We start from the raw sequence: 9,761 nt of genomic DNA, 5'->3' as shown, positions 1-9,761 counted from the left end.
CAAAGAAGGTTCTCAAAACTTCAAGGGGGGGTCCCAATATTTCAAGGGGGGGTCCCCAATTTCAAGAGGGGTCCCCAAAACTTCAAAGAAGGTTCTCAAAACTTCAAGGGGGGGGTCCCAACTTTAAGGGGGGTCCCCAAAACTTCAAGGGGGGGTCCCAAAACTTCAGGGGGGGGGGTGTCCCAATATTTCAAGGGGGGGTCCCACTATTTCAAGGGGGGGTCCCAAAACTTCAAGGGGGGATCCCAATATCTCAAGGGGGGGTCCCAATATCTCAAGGGGGGGTCCCCAAAGCTTCAAGGGGGGGGTCCCCAATTTCAAGGGGGGTCCCCAAAACTTCAAAGAAGGTTCCCAAAACTTCAAGGGGGGGTCCCAATATCTCAAGGGGGGGTCCCACTATTTCAAGGGGGGGGTCCCACTATTTCAAGGGGGGGTCCCAATATCTCAAGGGGGGGTCCCACTATTTCAAGGGGGGGTCCCAATATCTCAAGGGGGGGTCCCACTATTTCAAGGGGGGGGTACTTACGTGGGGGGGGCCGGGGGGCGGCGAGCGCCAGGGGCCGCAGGGGGGGGGCGGCCAGGGTCAGTTTGCTGCCCTGGAGCTGCAGGGTGAGGGGCTTGGCCCCCCCCCCCCCCGCCTGGCCCCCCCCCACCCCCAACCCCGCCGAGGGGCCCCCCCAAAGGCCCCCCCGGCCGCTGCGCCAGCGCCGCCAACTGCCCCAGGGTGACCAGCTCGCCCGCTGCAGGGGGGGGGGACCCCAAAAAACAAGGGGGGGGGGGGACAGGGTTAGGGGGAGAGAAATGGGGGGGGGAGCCCAAAAAAAGGGGGGGGACAGGGTTAGGGGGATTGAAATGGGGGGGGACCCCAAAAACGGGGGGGGGGGACAGGGTCAGGGGGATTGAAATGGGGGGGGGGGGGCCAAAAACGGGGGGGGACAGGGGTAGGGAGCCCAAAATGGGGGGGGACCCCAAAAACAGGGGGGGGACAGGGGTAGGGAGCCCAAAATGGGGGGGGAACCCCAAAAACAGGGGGGGGGGACAGGGTTAGGGAGCCCAAAATGGGGGGGGGACGGGGTTAGGGAGCTCAAAATGGGGGGGGGACCCCAAAAACGGGGGGGGGACGGGGTTAGGGAGCCCAAAATGGGGGGAGACCCCAAAAACAGGGGGGGGGACAGGGTTAGGGAGCCCAAAATGGGGGGGGGAACCCCAAAAACAGGGGGGGGGACGGGTTAGGGAGCCCAAAAGGGGGGGGCAACGGGGTTAGGGAGCCCAAAATGGGGGGGGGAACAGGGTTAGGGAGCCCAAAATGGGGGGGGGACCCCAAAACCAGGGGGGGGACAGGGGTAGGGACCCCAAAAAGGGGGGGGGACAAGGGGGGGGTCACTCACAGGGCAGCCGGGCCTGCATGTCGGGCGCGAGCAGGAGGCGCTGGGGGCCGGGCCCGGGCAGCGCGAAGGCGGCCAGCGGGGGGGGCGGCCGCGGCTTTGGCCCCCAAAGGCCCCGCGGGGGGCGGCGGCGCCGCCGCGGGAGGAGGAGGAGGAGGAGGTGGTGGAGGAGGAGGAGGAGGAGGCCGGGGGGCGGCGGCGGCGGCAGCCAGAGCGGGCGCTGTGGGGAGGAAGGGGTTAATGAACCCTAATGAGGCCTAATGAACCCCAACGAGGCCTAACTAACCCCAATGAGGCCTAATGAACCCCAACAAGTCCTAACTAACCCCAACGAGGCCTAACGAACCCCAATGAGGCCTAACTAACCCCAATGAGGCCTAACTAACCCCAACCAGGCCTAACTAACCCCACCGAGGCCTAACTAACCCCAACCAGGCCTAACTAACCCCAATGAGGCCTAACTAACCCCAACCAGGCCTAACTAACCCCGCTGAGGCCTAACTAACCCCAACGAGGCCTAACTAACCCCACTGAGGCCTAACTAACCCCAAAGAGGCCTAACTAACCCCAACGAGGCCTAACTAACCCCACCGAGGCCTAACTAACCCCAACCAGGCCTAACTAAGCGAAGTGAGGCCTAACTAACCCCACCAAGGCCTAACTAACCCCACCGAGGCCTAACTAACCCCAACCAGGCCTAACTAACCCTGCTGAGGCCTAACTAACCCCAACGAGGCCTAACTAACCTCAAGGAGGCCTAACTAACCCCAAGGAGGCCTAACTAACCCCACTGAGGCCTAACTAACCCCACTGAGGCCTAACTAACCCCACTGAGGCCTAACTAACCCCAACCAGGCCTAACTAACCCCAATGAGGCCTAACTAACCCCAACCAGGCCTAACTAACCCCGCTGAGGCCTAACTAACCTCAAGGAGGCCTAACTAACCCCACTGAGGCCTAACTAACCCCAACGAGGCCTAACTAACCCCACCGAAGCCTAACTAACCCTGATGAGGCCTAACGAACCCCAACAAGGCCTAACTAACCCCACCGAGGGCTAACGAACCCCAACGAGGCCTAACGAACCCCAACGAGGCCTAACTAACCCCACTGAGGCCTAACTACCCCAATGAGGCCTAACGAACCCCTTTAAACCCTCAAGCCCTGCCCCTTCCCATAATCCCGCCCACCTCTCTAAGCCTTCAGCCCTCCATAAGCCCCTCCCACTGCTCCATAAGCCCCTCCCACCGCTCCATAAGCCCCTCCCACTTCTTCATAATCCCCTCCCACTGCTCCATAAGCCCCTCTCACTTCTCCATAAGCCCCTCCCACCACCACAAGCCCCTCCCACTGATCCATAAGCCCCTCCCACCCCTCCATAAGCCCCTCCCCCACAAGCCCCTCCCCCACAAGCCCCTCCCCCCACAAGCCCCGCCCCTTACCGTGCGCAGCCGCAGTGGGGGGCGTGGCCAGCAGGGGGGGCCGAGGGGGCGGGGCCACCAGCCCCAGCCCCGCGGGAGGGGGGAGCGCCGAGGGGGCGGGGCCTAGGGCCGAGGGGGCGGGGCCTAGAGGGGAGGGGGCGGGGCCTAGCGGGGAGGGGGCGGGGCCTAGCGGGGAGGGGGCGGGGCCTAAGGCAGCCGGGACCAGGTTCAAGGCAGGGGAGGGGGCGTGGCCAGCGGAGGGGGCGTGGCCAAAGCCGAGGGGGGCGTGGCCTGGGGGGCCCTGGGGGGGAGGAGGAGCAGCAGGAGGAGGAGGAGGAGGAGGAGGAGGAGGAGGGGGGGGGGGGGGCGGTGGCCAGCAGGGCCGCGGGGGCTAGTGCCACCCCGGAGGTGGCTACCAGGAGGGGGTGGGGGGAGGGGGCCGGGGGAGGGGGGGGCGGGGCCAGGGGGGGAGGGGCGCGGGGGGGCGGGGCGAGGAGGAGCAGGGCCCGCCCCTCGGCCTTGGGCACCGGCTGCAGCATCCTGGGAAGGGGGGAGGGGGGGGGTCAGGGGCTACCGGAGACCCCCGGGGGGCTACTGACCCCCCCAGGATGTCCCCAAGCCACCCAGGATGTCCCCAAGCCCCCCCTGAAGCCCCCCATGATGTCCCCAAGGCCCCCACGATGCCCTCAAGCCCCCCCTGAAGCCCCCCATGATGTCCCCAAGCCCTCCATGATGTCCCCAAGCCCCCCCTGAAGCCCCCCACGATGTCCCCAAGCCCCCCATGATGTCCCCAAGCCCCCCCACGATGTCCCCAAGCCCGCCCTGAAGCCCTCCATGATGTCCCCAAGCCCCCCGTGATGTCCCCAAGCCCCCCCCAAGCCCTCCATGATGTCCCGTATGATGTCCCCAAGCCCTCCCTGATGTCCCCAAGCCCCCCCCAAGCCCTCCATGATGTCCCGTATGATGTCCCCAAGCCCTCCCTGATGTCCCCAAGCCCCCCCTGAAGCCCTCCATGATGTCCTCAAGCCCCCACGATGTCCTCAAGCCCCCCCTGAAGCCCCCCATGATGTCCCCAAGCCCCCCATGATGTCCCCAAGCCCCCCCAGATGCCCTCAAGCCCCCCCCAAGCCCTCCATGATGTCCCGTATGATGTCCCCAAGCCCCCCATGATGTCCCCAAGCCCTCCATGATGTCCCCAAGCCCCCCATGATGTCCCCAAGCCCTCCATGATGTCCCCAAGCCCCCCCTGAAGCCCTCCACGATGTCCCCAAGCCCCCCGTGATGTCCCCTCACCTGTTGACCTTCATGCGGACGGGCTTGGGCCTTGGGGGGGGCTCGGGGGCGGCCGCCACGTCCTCCAGCAGGCGCCGCGTCACCCGCCAGCGCGGCAGGAACCACTCGGCCGCGTAGCGCGACACCCGCCCCTCCAGGGCCACCAGCGAGAACAGCCCCATGTCCACCTCCTGCGGGGACAGCCGCGTCACCAGGGGCCACCACGGGGCCTCCGGGGCCACCACGGGGCCACCTCAGCTCCTCAAGGGCCACCACGAGGCCACCTCAAGTTCTCAAGGGCCACCAGGAGGCCACCTCAAGTTCTGAAGGGCCACCAGGAGGCCACCTCAAGTTCCCAAGGGCCATCATGAAGCTACCACAGCTCCTCAAGGGCCACAACAAGGCCACCTCAAGTTCCCAAGGGCCACCAGGAGGCCACTTCAAGTTCTCAAGGGCCACCATGAGGCCACCACAGGTCCCCAAGGGCCACCACAAGGTCACCTCAGGTCCTCAAGGGCCACCATGAAGCTACAACAGGCCCTCAAGGGCATCTCAAGTACGACCACACCTCCTCAAGCGCCACCACGAGGCCACCTCTGGTCCTCAAGGGCCATCACAGCTCCCCACGGACCACCACAGCTCCTCAAGGGCCACCACAAGGCCACCTCAAGTTCTCAAGAGCCCCCATGAAGCCACTACAGGTCTTGAAGGGCCACAATGAGGTCACCTCAGGTCCTCAAGGGCCACCACGAGGCCACCACAGGTCCCCAAGGGCCACCACGAGGCCACTTCAAGTTCTCAAATGCCACCATGAGGCCACCACAGGTCCCCAAGGGCCACCACGAGGCCACTTCAAGTTCCCAAGAGCCACCATGAAGCTACCACAGGTCCTCAAGGGCCACTACGAGGCCACCTTAAGTTCTCAAGGGCCCCCAGGAGGCCACCTCAAGTTCTCAGGAGCCATCATGAAGCTACCACAGGTCCTCAAGGGCCACCATGAAGCTACCACAGCTCCTCAAGGGCCACCACGAGGCCACTTCAAGTTCTCAAGGGCCAATAGGAGGCCACCTCAAGTTCCCAAGAGCCCCCATGAAGCTACCACAGGTCCTCAAGGGCCACCACGAGGCCACCTCAAGTTCTGAAGGGCCACCATGAGGTCATCTCAAGTTCTCAAGGGCCACCATGAGGCCACCACAGCTCCTCAAGGGCCACCATGAGGTCATGTCAAGTTCTCGAGGGCCCCCAGGAGGTCACCTCAAGTTCTCCAGGGCCCCCAGGAGGCCACCTCAAGTTCTCAAGAGCCCCCGTGAAGCCACCAGAGGTCCTGAAGGGCCCCCAGGAGGCCTTGTCTCACCTTGAAGGGGTCCCTGTCGAGGGCGCGGAGGACGAGGGCCGGGGCGAGGAGCGTGAGGCCCTCGGTGATGAAGGGCGAGTGGACGGGGCGCGGCTCGAAGAGGTCGGGGTGGTTGCAGACCTTGCGAAGCTGCATCAGGACGTTGATGACGCTCATGAAGTGGCCGCTGGCCAAGGTGGCCTTGGTGCTGCCGGTGGCGGAGGCGGGAGGGGACGACAGGGAGAGGCGTGAGGAGAAGACCTGCGGGGAGCAAAGGAGGGGGGGGGGGGGGGGGGGCTCGGGGGGGGCCCCGCGGGGAAGGGGGAACCCACCTGGCTTGGCCCATGAAGTCGTCGTAGAGGAAGCGTTGGCGCTTGGAGAGGCGGCAGCGCAGGACGTGCTCGTACTTCTTGGGCATCTGCTTCTCCACGTCCACCTTGAGGCGGCGCAGCAGGAAGGGCCGCAGGACCTGGCGGAGGGAGGGGGCGGCCGTCAAAAACGGGGGCGAGCCCATCAGAAATGGGGTCAAGGCCACAAGAAATGGTCTCAATTCCATTAAAAATGGGGTCAAGCCCATCAAAAATGGGGTCAAGACCATCAAAAATGGGATCGAGACCACAAGAAATGGTCTCAAGCCCATCAAAAATGGGGTTGAGACCATGAAAAATGAGATCAATCCCATCAAAAATGGGGTCGAGACCATCAAAAATGAGATCAATCCCATCAAAAATGGGGTCGAGACCATCAAAAATGAGATCAATCCCATCAAAAATGGGGTTGAGACCATCAAAAATGAGGTCAACCCCATCAAAAATGGGGTCGAGACCACAAAAAATGGTCTTAATCCCATCAAAAATGGGCTCAATCCCATCAAAAATGGGGTCAAGACCACAAAAAATGGGGTCAAGACCACAAAAAATGGTCTCAAACCCATCAAAAATGGGGTCAAGACCACAAAAAATGGCCTCAAGGCCATCAAAAATGGGGTCGAGACCATCAAAAACGGGGTCGAGCCCATCAAAAATGGGGTCAAGACCACAAGAAATGGTCTCAATTCCATTAAAAATGGGGTCAAGCCCATCAAAAATGGGGTCAAGACCATCAAAAACGGGGTTGAGCCCATCAAAAATGGGGTCATAACCACAAGAAATGGTCTCAAGCCCATCAAAAATGGGGTCGAGACCATCAAAAATAGGGTCAAGCTCATCACAGATGGGGTCGAGACCACAAGAAATGGTCTCAAACCCATCAAAAATGGGGTCAAGCCCATCAAAAATGGGGTCAGGCCCGTCAAAAATGAGGTCAATCCCATCAAAAATGGGGTTGAGACCACAAAAAATGGCTCAATCCCATCAAAAATGGGGTCAAATGCATCAAAAATGAGGTCAAGCCCATTAAAGATGGGGTCGAGACCACAAGAAATGGTCTCAATCCCATCAAAAACGGCCTCAATCCATTTCCACCCATCCATTTCCACCCCAATCCGGAGTCCCTCCCAATGGATCCCACCCCAATCCGGAGTGACTCCCAATGGATCCCACCCCAATCCGGAGTGACTCCTAATCGATCCCACCCCAATCCGGAGTGACTCCAAGACAAGAATCACCTCAATCTAGTTCCATCCCAATGTGGAGTCCCTTCCAATGGATCCCGCCCCAATCCGGAGTGACTCCCAATGGATCCCACCCCAATCCGGAGTCACTCCTAATCGATCCCACCCCAATCCGGAGTGACTCCCAATGGATCCCACCCCAATCCAGAGCGACTCCCAATGGATCCCACCCCAATCCGGAGTCACTCCAAGACAGGAATCACCTCCATCTAGTTCCAACCCAAACTGGAGTCCCTCCCAATGGATCCCACTCCAATCCGGAGTCCCTCCCAATGGATCCCACCCCAATCCGGAGTCCCTCCCAATGGATCCCACCCCAATCCGGAGTCACTCCCAATGGATCCCACCCCAATCCGGAGTGACTCCCAATGGATCCCACCCCAATCCGGAGTGACTCCCAATGGATCCCACCCCAATCCGGAGTCACTCCAAGACAGGAATCACCTCAATCTAGTTCCACCCCAATCTGGAGTCCCTCCCAATGGATCCCACCCCAACCCGGAGTCACTCCCAATGGATCCTACCCCAACCCGGAGTCCCTCCCAATGGATCCCACCCCAATCCAGAGTCACTCCTGATGGATTCCACCCCAATCCGGAGTCACTCCAAGACAGGAATCACCTCAATCTAGTTCCAATCCAAACTGGAGTCCCTCCCAATGGATCCCACCCCAATCCGGAGTGACTCCCAATGGATCCCACCCCAATCCGGAGTGACTCCCCATGGATCCCACCCCAATCCAGAGCGACTCCCAATGGATCCCACCCCAATCCGGAGTGACTCCCAATCAATTCCACCCCAATCCGGAGTCACTCCAAGACAGGAATCACCTCAATCTAGCTCCACCCCAATCCGGAGTCCCTCCCCATGGATCCCACCCCAACCCGGAGTCACTCCAAGACAGGAATCACCTCAATCGAGTTCCAACCCAAACTGGAGTCCCTCCCAATGGATCCCACCCCAATCTGGAGTGACTCCCAATGGATCCCACCCCAATCCGGAGTCACTCCAAGACAGGAATCACCTCAATCTAGTTCCACCCCAATCTGGAGTCCCTCCCCATGGATCCCACCCCAATCCGGAGTGACTCCCAATCAATTCCACCCCAATCCGGAGTCACTCCAAGACAGGAATCACCTCAATCTAGCTCCACCCCAATCCGGAGTCCCTCCCCATGGATCCCAACCCAAAGCAGAGGACACTCCATCCATTTCCACCCCAAAGTGGAGTCACCCCCACCCCGTTCCACCCCGAAGCGGCCTCTCTCCAATCCGGAGTGACTCCGAATCGATCCCGCCCCAATCCGGAGTGACTCCGGCTGGATTCCGAAGCCCCCGGGCGCGCCGGGCACCTTGTGGAGGCGCTTGACGAGCCCCTCGTTGTACTCCTGGCTGCCCTCGATCATGCCGGCCAGGGGGTTGGCGAACCACTCCTTGAACTCGCGGTGCGACTGGAAGACGCGCGGCATCAGGAAGTGCATCAGCGACCACAGCTCCATCAGGCTGTTCTGCAGCGGCGTCCCCGTCAGCAGCAGCCGCCGCTGGCTGCGCGAGAGCGGCGTCAGCGCCCGCCACCGCGGCTACCGGGCCGCCCGCGGCGGCTACGGGCACCCGAGAGAGCCTCTGGGGCATCTCTGGGGGGCTCCAGGCAGCTACGAGGCACCCAAGAGGGGCTATAAGGCACCCAGGAGTGGCTACGGGGCACCCAGGAGTGGCTACAAGAACCCAGGAGTGGCTACGAGGCACCCAAGAGGGGCTACGAGGCACCCAAGAGTGGCTATGGGGCACCCAGGAGTGGCTACGAGGCACCCAGGAGTGGCTATGAGCTTCCGAGAGCGGCTACGAGGCGCCCAGGAGCGGCTACAGGGCACCCAAGAGTGGCTATAAGCACCCAGGAGTGGCTATGAGGCACCCAAGAGGGGCTACGAGGCACCCAAGAGTGGCTATGGGGCACCCAGGAGTGGCTATGGGGCACCCAGGAGGGGCTACGGGGCACCCAAGAGTGGCTATAAGGCACCCAAGAGGGGCTACGAGGCAACCAGGAGTGGCTACAAGGCACCCAAGAGTGGCTACGAGACACCCAGGAGTGGCTACAGGCACCCGAGAGCGGCTACAGGGCACCCGAGAGAGCCTCTGGGGCATCTCTGGGTGCCTCCAGGCAGCTACGAGGCACCCAAGAGGGGCTACGAGGCACCCAGGAGTGGCTACAAGAACCCAGGAGTGGCTATGGGGCACCCAAGAGTGGCTACGAGGCACCCAAGAGGGGCTACGGGGCACCCAAGAGGGGCTATAAGGCACCCAGGAGTGGCTACAAGAACCCAGGAGTGGCTATGAGGCACCCAAGAGTGGCTACGAGACACCCAGGAGTGGCTACAGGCACCCGAGAGCGGTTACAGGGCACCCGAGAGAGCCTCTGGGGCATCTCTGGGTGCCTCCAGGCAGCTACGAGGCACCCAAGAGTGACTACAAGCACCCAGGAGTGGCTACAAGAACCCAGGAGTGGCTATGGGGCACCCAAGAGTGGCTACGAGGCACCCAAGAGGGGCTACGAGGCACCCAGGAGTGACTACGGGACACCCAAGAGTGGCTATAAGGCACCCAGGAGTGGCTACAGGGCACCCAAGAGCGGCTACAGGGCATCTCTGGGTGGCTCCAGGCAGCTACGAGGCACCCAAGAGTGGCTATAAGGCACCCAGGACTGGCTACGGGGCACCCAGGAGTGGCTACAAGAACCCAGGA

General features: G+C 62.0%; 1 protein-coding gene across 1 annotated transcript in view; it reads right to left on the bottom strand.

Moving 5' to 3' along the window:
• Positions 1–526: 526 nt before the first annotated feature.
• LOC138735169 (helicase SRCAP-like) overlaps positions 527–9,761 on the bottom strand; it is a gene marked incomplete at its 3' end in the record, with an annotated part of 45,903 nt that continues 36,668 nt past the window's right edge. Inside the window, exons 14-20 of the mRNA XM_069883073.1 lie at positions 8,375–8,567; positions 5,744–5,880; positions 5,433–5,619; positions 4,100–4,269; positions 2,828–3,346; positions 1,389–1,605; positions 527–740 (exon numbers count right to left, since the gene is read on the bottom strand). Coding sequence (XP_069739174.1) covers positions 527–740; positions 1,389–1,605; positions 2,828–3,346; positions 4,100–4,269; positions 5,433–5,619; positions 5,744–5,880; positions 8,375–8,567 — 1,637 coding nt within the window. The remainder of the gene's footprint in view (positions 741–1,388; positions 1,606–2,827; positions 3,347–4,099; positions 4,270–5,432; positions 5,620–5,743; positions 5,881–8,374; positions 8,568–9,761) is intronic.

This window comes from Phaenicophaeus curvirostris, unplaced genomic scaffold (assembly GCF_032191515.1).
Source record: "Phaenicophaeus curvirostris isolate KB17595 unplaced genomic scaffold, BPBGC_Pcur_1.0 scaffold_516, whole genome shotgun sequence".
In the NCBI taxonomy this organism is placed as follows: Eukaryota; Metazoa; Chordata; class Aves; order Cuculiformes; family Cuculidae; genus Phaenicophaeus; species Phaenicophaeus curvirostris.
The sequence above is the reverse complement of the archived record's forward strand: the minus strand, read 5'-3'. Positions and strand labels throughout refer to the sequence as shown.